Source organism: Mya arenaria, chromosome 14 (assembly GCF_026914265.1).
Source record: "Mya arenaria isolate MELC-2E11 chromosome 14, ASM2691426v1".
Lineage (NCBI taxonomy): Eukaryota > Metazoa > Mollusca > Bivalvia > Myida > Myidae > Mya > Mya arenaria.
The window spans coordinates 29,787,247-29,805,113 of NC_069135.1; the positions used below are offsets into that span (position 1 = coordinate 29,787,247).

The 17,867-nt window shown below is 33.7% G+C and overlaps 1 protein-coding gene across 4 annotated transcripts in view; it reads right to left on the minus strand.

The window, feature by feature from the left end:
* The window catches only part of LOC128216855 (protein MON2 homolog), a 299,982-nt gene that overhangs the window by 274,119 nt on the left and 7,996 nt on the right, over positions 1-17,867 (minus strand). For 2 of the 4 annotated variants that reach the window (XR_008258148.1, XM_052923539.1), the window contains exons 9-13: positions 16,890-17,087; positions 13,647-13,771; positions 10,566-10,690; positions 4,902-5,055; positions 2,441-2,506 (exon numbers count right to left, since the gene is read on the minus strand). Coding sequence is in view for 3 of the 4 variants with exons in the window: in XM_052923539.1 (XP_052779499.1) it covers positions 2,441-2,506; positions 4,902-5,055; positions 10,566-10,690; positions 13,647-13,771; positions 16,890-17,087 (668 nt within the window). In the remaining variant the exon portion in view is untranslated. Of the gene's footprint in view, positions 1-2,440; positions 2,507-3,533; positions 3,555-4,901; positions 5,056-10,565; positions 10,691-13,646; positions 13,772-16,889; positions 17,088-17,867 lie in introns of all 4 variants that reach the window. The other 2 variants (XM_052923540.1, XM_052923541.1) reach the window with 2 other exon arrangements.

Below are 17,867 nucleotides of genomic sequence, written 5' to 3' on the forward strand. Positions count from 1 at the left end.
AAAACTAGGATACATAAAATACATTGAGCTTGTTGTTTTTAGAACATTGCCATTTTATTGTACATACAGTATATCATGACTGTTCAAAACATACTTTTGCAGGAAAAAAAATTATATTCAAAATAATTACAAAACAAATGATCATATTGTTTGCATAATAAGAATGAAGAAAGAAAGGTCGGAATTTTCAAACTTAAAAAAGCGGATCATGCTTTTGATTTTTTTTTACCAAAATTAGAACATTGTCAGTTTTAAAACAGAAATTAATTTTAAAATAGCCTTTTAATTTAAAATGTCTGCCTCTCAGCTGAATGGAAAAGAAAAGTGAATTTGCAATTATAACTTCAGGCGTTCCTCCTTATTAGCAAAAAATATGCTGGAATTCTATATTTCAATTATACAATTTTCATTGGGTTAAAATAACTGTGCTGCATCATCTCCTGGGAGGTTGACTGAATAACCTCTAAGCTGACACAAAGTCATTTTATGCATTTATTCTCAGACAATTAATTGAAGCTAAAAAATGCTTTTAGCAATTGCATTAATGATATGAATTTAAAACTGGAAAATGCTTTTGTTTTTTAAAAGCAAGCATTATCTGATAATGGAAGAAAAATTGCCTCACAATCAAAGTCAAGCATTTTACTCTTTTTTTAAAAAAACACCTGAATTCTGAAAAAAAAGGCTTGCAAAAAATTAGTATGATTTTGAGATTTTTAAGAAACCGGAAATTACTCTTTGGCGGTAAACCTGATAGTTAATGCAAGACTATTTGTTAGAAAATTTAAGCACTAACTTGAGAGTAATAAGGATTTATTTTGTGTCCTCAATTTAATGGCCCCCGGCTGTAATATTTTCTGAGAACTAATGGATCAAACGAGAGCATGATGTTTTTAACAAAGACAATATGTAGGCATATTATAGTTATAATTAATGATAAAGGCTCGTTCATTTCAATAAAAAGTGGGGTCTTAAATCAAAAGGTTTATGTAGGCCTTTTATTATTATGAAAAATTAAATTAACTGAATACAAAAGCATTTCGGTGACCTTTATAAATCTGCAATTTATACGCAGTACTTTTTATTTTTATTTTCTTCTCCCATTTTGAGTCAATTTGAAAATAATGAATCCTACAGGTTTTGATTTTAGATTTATCAACATAAAAAAGCACTAGTTTATACTAATTTCTTTCAGCTGTGAAACTGTGAGGAAAGATGATAAGCTTATAGATTACCGCTTGAGAACAAAACAGTACTGATGTCCATTTGAAGAGGCCATAAGAAAATTTCATTACCTGGAAGGGACAAACTAACAACCTCTTGCCATTAACATTAATGTGAACATACCAGTGAAGAAAATACTACAACTTGTATAAATAAAATTCTTGGTCCTCTCCAAATTTTAAAGCAATGGGAATAGTCATATGATCTAGAAACACAAGTTTATTAGTAGCAAAAATGTACTTAACAAAACCTCTCTCATTTGATAATCATACAAAGAGACATTCCAGACCAATAAAAAACATTCTGTCTAGCTCACTTAATAATAGGCATATCAATAGGTTATGAGTCTATAAAAGGTATCCAAGTTATCCTCAGGGTATATAAAAAAAACATACCAATTCCACATGCAAAATGGTCCCAAGCACCTCTATTGAATTATTGAAACCCCAAACATCCATGCCCGAACAATCATTAAATGAACAATTCTAGTAATCATTGTAAGCACTAAAACCAAAATAAATTCTAAAAGTATACAAGTAAAAATCTTCAATAAAGTAATAAGGGAGAATGATAATTTCTGAAAAAGTGCTTTAAGTATTATCTTCATTTTCTCAAAAAAAAATGTATAAAACATAACAAACTTACAAATATGATTACTTGACATTTTTTAAAAAATAAGATATACACAAGACAAGAAGCAATCCTGAAAGTTATAAAACAATTAAATGCAATGACACTAGAAAGAGTACACATTCTCACAATGCACCAAGATTTTAATGCATTTTTTCAACAGTTACATACATTCAATATCCCCATACATCACTTCCATAATGCCAAAGGACCAAAGGTTATGCTGTACAGTCTGCAACTTAACCATATTTCTGACACATCAATTAAATGTTAACTTCCTGATATTGTGCAGTAATGAGATATTTTTAAAAATTATGTCTGCAGATTTCCAAAAATAGTTTGGAAATTACAGGAAGGCATCATAAGAATAGGAAATTTTCTTAATGACAGAGGCTTGATTTGGCAAGTATAAATAATTTAACCAATTTTTGGTTAATATAGACTTTTACACTAGAAGAAATACTAACAAATACTCATTTACCATTACCTTTTTCAGTAATATTGTTGCCATTTATGAATTTGGGTTATGTTGCAGACTACAAAGTTTGTTTTACAAGCATTCGAAGCATATTTCAAGGCTACATACCTATACCGCTCTTGGGACATTACAAATGTAAATGCATCTTTCGGTAGGTTGCCACTTATATTTGGGCTACAAATATCCATGTACAAACTTTCAAACAAAATTAAAATGTAGCTGATCACTAAGTACTGATTTGTCATAAGTACATTTATGAAACAGAATCACACTTTAATGACAAAACATGTTGAATAGAATCCAGAAATAAAAAAAATAATACATTTTATTTTAAAAGTGAACTGAAATTTTGAAGGTCAACTTTTAGTGTAAGAATATTATTTTGGATAAATTATATTAACCTAATGCAACATTTAATTTATTTTTTGCACTATAATAAAAAAACAAACTTTCCATAGTCATTTGAAAAAGAAGTATGGAGTAAGACACATATGTACAATCTATCTATCAGTGACAAAGTTACAATGAAAGTCATTATCGCAGAATTATTTTCATTGGGAATGTTCCAAATAGCTCAAACTTCTGTGTACGCATTTTTTCCAAACTATTCTGAATCAACAGCTGTAAATTTTCATAAAGAAAATTTCCCAGAGCCTCTGTGACAGGTTAAAATGTAACGCAGAATAGTAATTAGACGTGTAAGTGAAAAGACTCCTGAATTGCTGTATGACAAGAAATTAATATTAATAAGTGTTCATTAAAACATGAAAAAAATACATTACAGTGCCACTGTTAGGCGTTATAGCCCATTACACTGAAATGATGAATAGCAATAAAGAGAAAAACTACTTAACAAAAACCAATTTACGGCGAATAACAATGAATTAAAATTTATAGCTATCTTATTTTACAGTATATTTCATCCAAAAACTAAATGTTATAAGTTGCTGTAGAAAACCCAGAGAAAACCCACTTGTCTGTTTTGGTGATGACCAGCCAAACTTGTGTATGCCCTGCCCGAGAATGAAACGGAGAAGCCATAGTGAGAAGCATGTGCCTTAATCACTGTGCTTACCCGAACATGGGTATATCTTGTTCTCTTTCTGGGTTATGTTAGAATAGTTTAGTCGCCCACCAACACTATGCTCATGTATCTATATAATGCAGCATTTTTTTCTACAGCTGTACATGTAACTCTTACCATACGAAGTTTTTATGTTTCCTGAATTTCAATAAATAACAAGATTGAAGCTTGAAAAGTTACAGATAGGTTTTGAAATGATCTAATAAAATAAATACACGTCTTTTACATTTATCTTCAAAAGAACTCATCAAAACACCAGTGTATGTATCAATATAAAAATAATGCCATCTTTTGAGGCACCAATGCATGTACAAGAGTTGAAATTGACGTAAAATATTCAAAGTCACAACTACCATTTCCACATGGTTCCTAAAATCTATGTCTCTAATACAATTATACGGCAATTAGGTATTCAACGATGTGAACGCAGTGCTATTCTTCTATTTTCAATATAATTGACAAACGGTCTCCCAAATATACATAAAAATATTCAGAAGATGAAACAAATAATAGATCCTCCCCTAGGGGCCTTTCAATAAAGGATTTTATTCTCCACTTTAATTGTCTTAATTCTGTATAAACCTCACAAATGGCAGTACATCAATTTGATTTATTTCAGCAACTTCAGGTTCATTTGGCTAAAGTTCAATTTATAAAGTAACAGTATGTAAAAGATTAATGAAATTATGGCACTACGATAATTTCAATTTACGACTAAACTTGTCTTAAATCTTTAATGAAACGGCCCCCTGGACATTGAAACGACTCATGATTATTCTTTTACTAAAGTAAGATAATTAGAAATGAATTTTCTTCTGACACAGCTAATTAAAATCGCTTGCAATTATCTTCAGATGTATACTTAGACTTCAAACCAATAAGGAAAGTCAATTTCTATGGACTGCAGAATATTTTGACTGCAAAAGGAAGCAATTATTTTATCTTGATAAACCTTTCAAAGATTTCCCATTTAGACAATTCAATGGACAATACATGGGCTAAGCACCAGACTGTTGTTATGACTTCTATTTCTGAAATGAGTAACAACAATCTTGCAATTAGCACATGAGTGTACTCAGTACATTTTACTAAAAAAAGGTTATTATTTTTGCCCTTTATTTCCAGGAAAGCCATTTTTTATCTTATTTTTTAATTGCATGAACTGTCTGGCATTTTCTGTTTACATAATTAAAGATGTAAAGTGTACATAATTAATAAATAAAAATACAATACATCTGGAAAGCATGGTTTAGAACCCAAAAAAAAAAAGAAAATATGCAGTGCTAAACTATAAATGTATCTATGAAAGCTGTAAAAATAAACAATACTTGCAAAAACAGTTAATATATATCAATCAAAAATACAGGAAAAACAAATGAAAAAAAGACATCATCAAGAAGAGAAACCATATTTATATAGATACAAAAAAAAATGAAATTGTTATAGCTTAAAAACAAATTTACCCCACCCACACCCTATACTTACAATGTAGGCCTGGTCTGCCCCTGGGGTATGACCAACACTAGGGGAATCCACACCCCTCTATACATGAAGGCCGGCTGGGGAGATATCCCGCTACCCACAGGCATGCCAGCTACCAGAGCTGGGGGACTGCCTTGGATATCTGCCTGTTTTAGACCTGGAAAGTATTAAATACAATACAGGTAAGATCCTAAACTCAGTGCAAATGAATATCGCTGGGGTGATATCCTGCTACCAATGCCCATACCATCTACTGAGGCTGGAGGCTGCTTTGGATATCTGCCTGTTAAAACCTTTACAATATAGGCAAGGCCCTGAACTCAGCATACATGAATATCACCAGGGTGATATTCTGCTACCCACACCAATACCAGCTACCAGGGCTGGAGGCTGCTTTGAATATCTGCCTGTTTTAGACCTGGAAACTATCATATACTGTGAAATCATTTATATTCGTTGGCATGAAATTTCGTGGTTTGCCGAAAAATTAAATTTCGTGGGTACTTGAATTCGTGGTTTTTCGTTTTTGAAATAAAAAATAATCGAAATTGCGATTGTCCTAGATTGACTGCATTCCACGCGCTGACCCGTGATTTCCGTTGTCTACGTCAATCGGTTTATGACACTCGCTAAAGTGGTAAGACATGCCAATTAGTGCATATATCCATGTCAATTATCGAATGGAAATTAAGGTCATAAAAGAAGATGTACCCTGATCCTTCATACAGATAGACGAAGCCATTGAATGCCAATTAAGAATTTTGCAAACCGTGAAAACACTGAGAGGGTCCTTATATTTGAGTAAACAATCCCTAAAGATAGCTGATGTTTACAAATTCAATTACTTTTGAATATAATCTCATTTCAATATTTATTCACACGTTTTTGTTTCATAAGTATATTGAACGCTTTGTTTTGTACATTGTCACATTGGGTGCTCAGTAACCTCTAATGTAATCGATTAATTATTTCATTAAAGAAATAAAATCGAGAACCAACACTCATCACTCACATTTTGTACACCTGGCGATTTTAATGAATAGCACATGTTCAGGCACGTGCTTCTGTCATTTGTTTCATATAAACACATTAAAATGATTTGGTTTATTATTTGTTAAAGGCTGATATAATATATTAACAAAACAATGACAGTAAGATATACAGTTAGACGGATATTTACAATGTGTACTGCGGCCTCTGTGACGAATAAACTAGAGTATATACATAACATTGAAAAAGGGAATAAAGGGTCAATATTTCGCGGGATCTTGACTTCGTGGATCACCCAACCCACGAAAACCACGAACATTAATGCCCCACGAACATTAATGATTTCACAGTACTCAATAGGTAGAATCAAGACCCCTCTATACAATAAGGCCGGTAGAGATGACATTCTTCTACCCATAGACATACAGCTAGCCTTGTCTGTCTCCTGGCATTGTCTGGTTAGCGCAGTGGTTAGCGCGCTAACTTCTCACCAGCATCCCAGGTTTGATTCCCAGCCTGTGAGTTTGGTTTTTGGTCATAAAGCCAGACAAGTGGGTTTCATTCAGTCACTCAGCTTTCCCCCATATCGGCCCACAATAGTGATTAATACAAACTTGTTTCACAACTGGCCCCAATTTCTCGAAACTTTTTAAGCTTAACAGGCTTAAGTCGCTTATTTCAATTAGCCAAAATACATATTGAAAATGGATTTTGATAAATGAAAAATGGTTTATTCGGATAATCATACAGATTATTCCTACAAAATTTCTAAAAATTCTTGAAGAAGTTAATATAACACATTTTATAGAACAACGAAAATAGTGAGATTAGCTTAATCCTGTTATAAGGGACTTAAGACGTTTCGAGAAATTGGGGCCTGTTGTTAAATAAATAAAGTGAAGCTAACAGAAGGCAATATGGGCAATGTGCCTGGTTATCTAAACAAAGGTGTAACACACAAACAAGGTTGTGGGCCTACACACGTAACACCTCTCCTCCTCCTCCTAAACCGGCGTTCAATTACACAGAGATTCAAGCCATTATATTTGTTTTTAAATTCTTCACATCATGATTAAAACATTTTCAGGCAAAACTTTTGAGAATAATAGCGCTTTAATTGCAATTTTTCCTAAAAATGCTATCAATACAATTGGCATGTAAAAAAACAAACGTATTCAAACTCAATTTACAGTTCTGCACTTAAAATGCAACTTTTATAATTGCTTAAATGTGGAGTTCTATTGGAGTTCCTAAGCTGCAGAAATACAGAGATATCGATGGCAGGAACGTTATTTGTTCTCACACATTCATAGCCCTCCAGCAGTCTCAATTTCATTAGGATTAAACTTAAAATTTCATTTAAAGAGAAATTTAAGAGTTTTATAAATTATTTCCACCATATTAGAGTGATCAAACTGTGAATAAATAAAAAAATGATTAATTTTCATCCCTAATTTGTCCATAGAACCTCAAATTGACAAGTACAAATATAGTGTTGCTATTTATTGATTGGTCAATGTATGTTTACCTTAAAATTAATATTAAACAGGTGCGCCAACTATCACAAAATATGCACGTCCTCTTTCCAGGACACCAAGTTTCTTGATAAGTGGTTGTACATTTAGTCAAAGTTAAACAGCGCAAACTGTTAAAGGGGCTGTACTCCGTATGAAATAGCAAAAAAAGAGAAAATTGTCGAAAACTGACATAAACTTGGTATCGATGTGTACAATGCATTGAAACTTACTAACTGAAGTACCACATAGTTTACAACTAATTAATTTTTCGCAGTTGTTTGGTATTTTTCCATTAAAAAAGTATGTCTACCAAGTAGAATTCATTCCTTATGCGTGATTGGCTAGTCTATGTTATCACATAATATAACCAAGTTGGTATATAGGTGAAATATTCCAACCGCCAAGGGCAAGCCTTCTTAGCACAGTGGATACAGCACTAGACTGCAATTTTGGCGACCCCGAATCAATTTTTTTTTACAAGTATGATATTAAATAATTGTCCTGATATTCGTTACAGAAAAAAACTTTTTTTTGTGCCAATCTGGTGAACAGTCACTTTAATTCAATTTTTGCCAATTCAATTGTCATAACTGTGGACTGACAGAGGCAAAATGGCTGTTTATACAACCTGATCAAGATATTCTGCCCATACACATTCTGACCCAATTAAGTGATGATTGGACAAGGGATTCGTAAGTTACTGAGCCGACAAGACCGATTTTAGGTAATTACAATAATTAAAAGGGAGATAACTTTTGAGTGACTGAAGCAATATCGGTGGTTGTAAAATTTGTTCGAGATATTATGGGCATAAACATTCAGACCAAATTTTATGATGATTGGGCAAAGGATTCAAAAGTTATTGATCGGACAACATACTGACCACCGCCCACCCACAAGCATATCCGCCAGTATCCGGCAGGTGAAACTATATGTTCTATGAATGGGTGTACAATCACTGCAATGTGCAATCTAGCCTAAAGATAACCTATGGACAAATGTACGTATATCTTATAAAATTGGGTGCAGATAATGAACTATTTGCACTTGTTTTAGTATTAACAGTAATTTATCCTACTTTTCAAAATAAATGCTCACTTAAAACACTTTTTTTAATGCACACTTTTTCAAAGCCAAAACAATTTCTCATCCTGCATTAAATTTGAGCTTAGCAAGGTACTTTCTTTTTTTCTTAAATAAGCCAAAGCCTGCAGAATGTCCTCATTGTCACTACTAGTTATCATGAATTTCCCTAAAGAATTATAAAAACTCACCTATCGCTAAACGACACTCTTTTTCTTCAAAAAGTTTTTAAAAATTATCTTTCAATTGGTGAACACAGCCATAAGATGCCATACTTTAAGTGACCTGTCAGTTGCTTAAGTATTTGAACCATAATGACATGAAGGATATGAAAAAATACCCTTTTTCCTTTCAAACAAACAGAGAAGGAATATGACTAATTCACTACACTATTTCTAATTAGTTAGACTAAAGTTACAGTCTGTCTATTAAAGTGTCACTTCGATTTATATAAAAAAAATTTAAATCATAATATCTTCACGATATTAGTCTACACGCAATTTCACTTCTCTAGGGAATAATGAGCACCCACAGATATGTATTAAGGCAATTGATTTTATACACTGCTGTAAGCTGTTCTGAATCCCCCTTAAGTTGATTCACTTGGTAGAAACTGGTGCCTGTTTCATTAAAGGGTCTTAGTCGTAGCTTCACTTATCTTTGGGTTTTTTGCGATAAACTTTTATTCTGCTATGATGCATAACATAACATAACATTTTACAAATCATATATTTGATAAGATAACAATAGAAATAATTTTAGAGGTGTCTGTTATATAGATATTACTCCAATATTGATATTGGTATATGTTACACATGAGATCGAAATGTTTTGGGCTTTTTGTTTTGTTACTTAAGGTAAAAATATTTAGTCTAATAAGAAAATAAAAATCCAATAAAGTAAGAGATGTAAGAAAAAACATGTAAGGTTGCCTTTAAAATAAATTTCAATTTATTTCGGCAAATGGCAACAAGATGCATCTTTGTGTTCACTTTTAATACTTATGTTCAATTCACAGAAATATGTAGAAAATAGCAAAAATATGACACAAAGATAATTTAAATGTTATTTCAAGATTGATTAAGAGTGAGTAAGATCCTTTTTTAAACAAACCCCAAGTACTAGCAAACTGTTTGAAATGCCAATGCAAAAATCATCTAAATTCCTCAAAGTCTATAAAAATTATTTATACTACTTGATTATGTTGGATCATTCAAGCACTTAAACAACTTTATTTCAAGATTCGATTAAAAAAAAAATGTCAAAATAACATTCCAGACATGGTTCTCAATAAGTTTCTGTTGAACCGTCTCAAACAGCAAAGTAACCGGCCAGCTTCTACTTATTCCTCTTAAAATACACTTATTTCTCCAAAATTTTAATCGGACCAATTGCTATTTGGCTGTTAGCCTGTTCTTATACTGAGAACACTGATTTCGTGTTTAATAATAATACCCTGTTGAGTTCATGTCTTGAAGTACATATTTAGGATGACTGTGAAGACAGTAAATAAGTTGTCTTTGATAAGGCTAACAATATATTGTTATTTATTACAAAATAATGCAACATGGATACTGCATATGTTGCAGTACATTACGATACGGTTTTTGCCATATTGTTGCAGTGTAACAAATTATAGTCATGAGCAATTCCCATGACAAATGAAAAATGCCTTAGTCAGAGGACAGTTATAATGGCTACCAGAATAAAAGTCAGCATGATGAATTTGTCTGGTAACTCATGTCATGAAAAAAGATTCACTTCAAGCTAAGGTTACATGTTTACTATTGTTTCAGCTTTAAATATGCTGTATACAACATCACCAAAACTCTGTCACGATTTTCAAAAAGACTCAGGAAGCATTAAAGGCAAAAGCGCGTCCAAAGCTTTGATATATTAGCTTGCCTGTTATCAAAGAAAAAAAAATGACTGATCACAATAGCTCACCTTGAGCACTTCATACTCAGGTGAGCTAAAAACTGATAGAAAAAGATATTTATATGAAACTTGGTACACTTGTTGTAATAGGCGAAGCCAACATGTGTAGCAAAGCCCATAACTCTTGCTTAATATTTACTTTGCGCTGCTTGTCCACCGGGCTGGTTCATGAACTGTGACTGGATAAAAGCCCCTATTCCATTCACCATGTCACGGAATATCTTCGTGGAATGTGGCTTCATGTCGTAACTCAGGCAGAAAGACCTGAAAATTGGACACTGCATATTAATTTAATTTATATCATATATGACTTCACCATCATGAAATAACGTCATTATATATTTGATATATAACTAGCAATATTATACCTCACATAAATGTGTCCCTTCTTTGTATATATAAACTCGATCGGTCCGTATATCACTGTATTTTGATGAAAATCCAGTTTAATGACGTCAGCAGTCCATATTATATTTTTGGCCGGTCCGGACCTCGCCAAAAATGACGTCATACAACGGGTAAGTGTGGCTTGCTATTTTCACAACGGCGAAAACTTGTCGCAAGTAAACATTATTAGCTTTGTTCAATAAAACACATTTAAATCGCTTTAAAAATATTATATGGTAATGAAAAATGTTAGCACCTGAAGGTGAATGGACCTGGGCTAAAGCCTCGGTCCATATACACTTTCGGTGGCTGACTGGCCGGTCCTTATAATGTCATATGACCCTCAGTGGTGTGTAATATTTCTTAAATATAACTTAACACGTGACTTCATACATAAATAGCATTGAAAATAGCTACATTTATTGTGTTAAGCACTGTAAAAATATTCCAATCAGTATTTATGTTATCAAAAGATTATCACATGCAACTAAATGCAACGGCTTGTTTTCATCAACTTTAGAAAACTGGTGTAGTATTTCTGTATTGATGAAATATCATGTCATCACGCCTCCAACATGAATGACGCAACGCCATTGGTCCAGGACTGGTCACGCGGTGACCCCATATTTTTCCATATTGGGTCACCAAATTTATATCGTACCACAATGGCATTTATTTCCGATTCCGATGAATAAATGAAACATTTAAACATGTAAACAGGTTGTCAACGTGATATATAGTAGGTGACCTAATATGGGATATACGGGGTGCAGGAAACAATATTTGGGTTCAAGCTTCGCTCTCACCCGATATGGTTTCCTTTGCTCGGTATATACCATATCGGGTCACCTACTAACCCCGTAACTTATAATATCATCTTTTTTCTGGAAACAAGTATTAAGATTCTTCAAATTTCATTGACAGCTTATACAGGAAAAAATGGTTTAAAAGCTGAGAAATGAAAAATAAGGAACATAATTTTGTCTGCAACAAAAAATGATAAGGGAATGATGTAGTCCCTTGGCTGAGTTAAAGTTGGATTACTATATACTTTGATACTGTTTGCTGGGCAAGATGAGGAGATTGTAAAATTATCAGTGAAAGGTAAGAGCTGTCAAAAATGAGACTATTAGCCCTACAATGTTGCCTGAACCATAAATGGTTTAACACAGAAAATTACAAACATAATGGATTCTGATAAAATTATTTCATTCCAAAAAGTGATCGCATGATAAGCCCATTGGTTAGATTGCTCAATTGTTATTACTAAAACATTTTAACAAATTGCTTTCTTAAAGATTCAATGTAACAGAAGCTGATTGCTAACATAAATAAGACTAATTATTAATGGGTAGAAATCAGTTCCAGTGTCCATTTTAAGAAACAAGTACATGTACATGGCTCTTGTTAGTTTTTAAAAGAAAAAAAAAACATTAGGTAAGAAGCAAGGGCCTTTTTCATTAAAGGATCTTTGCTGTTGTTTGAAAAATATGCAGGCAAAGAAATAGTGTTTCTTCATTTTCTCATCTGCATATGCAATTGCAATACTGGCAACAGTTCAATTCTCAAAAATATATAGCAAAATAATGAAACATGACATAAGGTAATATCACTAAGATATTTATTGAATTGAGCCCTAGACACCAGATGCCCCAACCACAAAACCTCTGGGCCTATATTCACAAATGGCTTGTGTCTTAGTTTGAGCCCTAGACACCAGATGCCCCAACCACAAAACCTCTGGGCCTATATTCACAAATGGCTTGTGTCTTAGTTTGAGCCCTAGACACCAGATGCCCCAACCACAAAACCTCTGGGCCTATATTCACAAATGGCTTGTGTCTTAGTTTCAGCCCTAGACACCAGCTGCCCCAACCACAAAACCTCTGGGCCTATATTCACGAACGGCTTGTGTCTTAGTTTGAGCCCTAGACACCAGATGCCCCAACCACAAAACCTCTCGGCCTATATTCACAAATGGCTTGTGTCTTAGTTTGAGCCCTAGACACCAGATGCCCCAACCACAAAACCTCTGGGCCTATATTCACGAACGGCTTGTGTCTTAGTTTGAGCCCTAGACACCTGCTGCCCCAACCACAAAACCTCTGGGCCTATATTCACGAACGGCTTGTGTCTTAGTTTGAGCCCTAGACACCAGATGCCCCAACCACAAAACCTCTGGGCCTGTATTCACAAATGGCTTGTGTCTTAGTTTGAGCCCTAGACACCAGATGCCCCAACCACAAAACCTCTGGGCCTATATTCACGAACGGCTTGTGTCTTAGTTTGGGCCCTAGACACCAGCTGCCCCAACCACAAAACCTCTGGGCCTATATTCACGAACGGCTTGTGTCATAGTTTGAGCCCTAGACACCAGATGCCCCAACCACAAAACCTCTGGGCCTATATTCACGAACGGCTTGTGTCTTAGTTTGAGCCCTAGACACCAGATGCCTCAACCACAAAACCTCTGGGCCTGTATTCACGAACGGCTTGTGTCTTAGTTTGAGCCCTAGACACCAGATGCCCCAACCACAAAACCTCTGGGCCTATATTCACAAATGACTTCTGATTTAGTTTGAGACTCAGACTCAGAAAGACAAAAGTTTAATTGTGTTGTAAAAATGCTATTACCAGAGGAAATACTGTCAAAATTGCTTATCTGTTACAAATAATCTGTTCAACATTCAAGCACACATATTTTGTCAAAATTAGTTATATTATAGATATTTTGGAAAATTTAAGAATACAGTTTTCTGAGCCTGAGTTGCACACTAAGACTCAAGATGTTAGTGAATTAGTGTTTTTTGATAACCTCTTCACACAATTATACCTGACAAGCTCAGCCTGTACAAATAGCTTATGCAGGACTTCCAGGGCCAAACATCTCTGCCACATGGGTTTCTCCGGCTCTAGAAACTTCACCAGCAGTGATAGGAATATCTCACACTCTGTCATCTGAAAAATATAGTGGTAATTTTCAAGGTAAAATTCAAGAATCGTTGAATAGGACATTAATTAAGAACATCTACAGCCAGACATCTGTGGCAGATGTGAGGTCTAGAGGTAAGATACTGGACTTCTTCTGAGAGGGAAATTAACAGGTGTCCTGCGTGACAATGCTGTACACTGGCGCATGTTAAAAAAACAACCCCTGATTACATACATGTGAACTGTATCGGCGGTAGGTAAAATATACCACTTTTGAGACCCTTCTACCGACATACCGCTTTCCCATCGATATTGAAAGCCCTTTTAAAAAACCTCAAAATCATATCAAATTGGCCTTAAATTTTCTTCTGCAAACCTCAAAATTCTATCAACCATGCTAATATACCCTATTAATCTGTCACTTGGTGCAATAACAACTTATCAAATTACTTAACACTTAAGCCGAGATCGTTGCCAAGTTACCAGTGCGGTACTAGAGACCACTAATCAGCATTCTTTGTTAATTGGCATCCTACTAATCAGCATTTTTGTAAACATCAAAGACATTATAAAACTGTCAAAACAACATTTCCAAGGTGTTATTAATTATCAACAGTGTATAAAATTTTACGACATTTTGGCGGGAAAATTAACATGCAGTTGTCTGCACTTACACTCCGACCTTTTTTGGCAGTCTGTTTTGATTTATTAGCAGCTCTTCTGAAAATACACTTGTTTTTACAAGGCAGAGGTAATATTCCTTCTGTTTCTCAATCAAAAACACTGACATTTGACAAGTGTCATGATGACATATTTTATGCGTATTTTCCGAAAATCTAAAAATAGTATCAAATATCAAGTTTTTGTTTACATCATTGTTTTTGACTGAAAATTAAAGGAATTAGAAATTCTACCGCTTTTGAACCCAATCTACCACTTTTGAGACCTAAATCTACCTCTCTGTCATTGCCAAAGGTTCACATGTCTGCTTATTACCAGGATTACATTGTCCGTGCACTGTGCCCCACAACCTAACAAGACTGCTATTCTCACAGGCGATGTCACCCATGGATTGGCCAGTGGAATCGAAAATAATTATACAGTTCTACAAACTTTACGAACAGTGATGTGAAATATCCAATGCTCCGTAGTCAGAAACACCTGGATATAATTAACAAAGGATTTTTGGAACATATTAAAAACATTTATAAATTGTGTACAAGATATTTCTAGGCAAGTCATATACATTTCTTATAGGCTTATCTTGTTCAATGAAGTTGATGAGAAGCCAAAATAATTCTTATTATTATATCTTACACTCTGAAATACATGAAACTCTTATTGGAATAACAATTAACAAACAATGCATTCTTTTTTTTCTTTAAAGGTAATTGTTTATGTCTTAAAGGCATGATTGACTGTGCTAATAAAAGGGCTTTCCAACATGTATGTTACACATTTGCAGGTCTCAAATGCTACGGGTAAGGTAAAATTAGTTCTGTATTGTGACTATGAAGAAATTCAAAACTAATTATGATCCAAATATGCAAACATACGTGAAGATGGCCTTTTTTACCTTCTTTCTAAATATAAAATTTAATTCTGGTTTACATTAGCCTAACGCAGTAACAATGTATTTCGGTATCTCACAAATATTTCATTGGCAAAAAGAGAAACTACAACTTCTAAAATGTCTGCATAACACAAATTAGTTAAATTTACAGCTGCCAAGAAAAATAATCCACCTTCTAAAACCTCCGAGAACAATTTTTCTCTCTGGCTTAAAATGTTTCTCTCCTAAACCTCTTGCATTTAAGATAACATGTAATACATTTTAATCATGAAGAATTAAAAAAGATCTGTTTCCTAATAAAAGACACCCCTTTGGGTTTTGTATCTGGAAAAAATCACAAGTTGAAAGCAAACTTGCTAATTATTTTTGGAAAAAAGTGACATCAGATTAGTGTACCATGAATTTTTCAAGATGCCTAAATAAAGGCCAATGCTATTTTAATCTCCTGGAAAAAAGTGTTTTGAATCATAGTAATATAAAGTTTTAAAAAACATCTTTAGAACTAATTTTCCAACTGATAGCTCTTACAAACACTTAAAAGAGCATCTTAATCAACCAATAGAATTTGTGAGCATTAACATCACAAACCTCGAGCCATGACGACCCCCGCATACCGCCTCCACACAGGATATATTGCCTAACTCTGGCAAATGTAAATAAAAATTATAATTTACGGTTTAAGAATTTATAAGGCAATTATAAGTAAATTGCTAGATTTTTATCACCGCCCACCCCCTCTTTTTTCACCCATTCCTTAGATTTTATTGACTCAAATAAAAATGTTCAACTAGGGTCTGCATTTGCGTATCGGTCCGGTACTGCCCAGGAATGGAATTTATTCATACCTACTGTGTCAACATATAACATTCACATAATGTAAAAAAGAAGAATTGTTACGAATGTGTTTGACACATATTCAACAGGTGAAAGTCATCTAAGAAAAATAAAAATAAAATGTCACCTCCCGACCCTACTTAAAAAAATAATAATTAAAAACTAGCAATTAATTTATATTGGCCTAAAGGAAAGCTATTTTTATTTCATTTGCCACAAGATCAATCTTAAATTTTCAATTGAGCTTAAGTGTTGAACTGATGTTCAAGGGCGCATAACTCACAACAGTTGGTCGAGGACAATGAAAAGGATCAGATTATCAATGATTCAAGAAAAATGCACAGGGCACTTCTACCAATCACGGGGGTCAAGTGTGCCAAGTATCAGAGTGTTATCTCTTAAACTGTGTAAAATATGTAAAAAACCGCTCCATAAACTTTTGTCATCAGACTGACCAACCAATTTTGTTTGCTGGGATAAAAAAGGTTTGATCTTGACAACTGTAAAGCATCTGCTTGAAATTTTCATTGTATATTAAAACCGTAACTTAAATTTATTGAATTAATGACTTATTTTCAGATACATACATGTATTACAGTCTAAAAAGGTTACTCTGCCTTCCAATCTGTCTGAATTGTTTGTTAAAGGCTTTTTTGTTAAATGACCATATGGTATTAATATCTAGTTTGAAGTTTAATCACATTATTGGATGGCAAAATTATAGAAACCAATACAAACCAGTAGACCATAGTAGTACTGTATGAGGGACGACACGATTCGCAGGAGCCTCATCACGATCGGGAAGAATGGTCGATTATCGAGGGCGGTGGGGGATGGAGGGGTTGGCACACCCTGGCGATACTTGAGGCTTGGGGAAAACAGCCTGATCACAAGCGGGCATATACGCTCCTTCAGCAGGAAACTGAACTCTGGATGCTAAAATATAGTTAAGAAGTAATAAATAGTTGAGTCATCAAACATATAATCTTTGTGCATATACAGTACAAGTAAACAAGACAACTTTTAACATTTTTTATGACCTTCTAATGCTGTGTTTTGATTTTCACTTTATAGGTTTCAAAACTCGCAAAAGTGTGATAAAATTAAAATTTGACGTAATTATATCATTGTCTCCCTTTAAATATTCCTTATTTTAATAATCAAGAATGTTAACATAATCTGCAATAAAAATATATACCTCAATAGTAAAAATACTTATTTTACCATTTACAGCCATCGACCTCAATACAGAAGCATCTTAAGGACATTTGATAACATTTGAACATAAGTGTTAAATATTGAATTGTTAAATTTCTTGAAAAAAATGATGTTTTAACATGGTGTTTCATTTTAAACCTAAGTCACATGTTGACTGATACTTTCTGTCTGTAGTTAAAAAAGGTTAAGGGAATTGTTCAATTCAAGGAGAAGGTACAATTTTAACTTAAGATTCTTCTGTCCCGCGGCCCTGTATTCATAACATATCATAAGTCATTAATAATAAAAAAAATCTTAAGTCATTTTTCTAGTTTAGGTATCTCACTGGTCACATGATATAATGAATGGATTTTTTTCTGTCAGACTTTCAATGACTTTATTTGTAAAAGATAATTTTAGGTTAAAGAAAAATCATCAATTACAAACTTCTTTTAACAGATGCTTTATAAATAAGGGCCAAGTAGCTGTAGTATATATCAATTAACAAACCCTCCACAA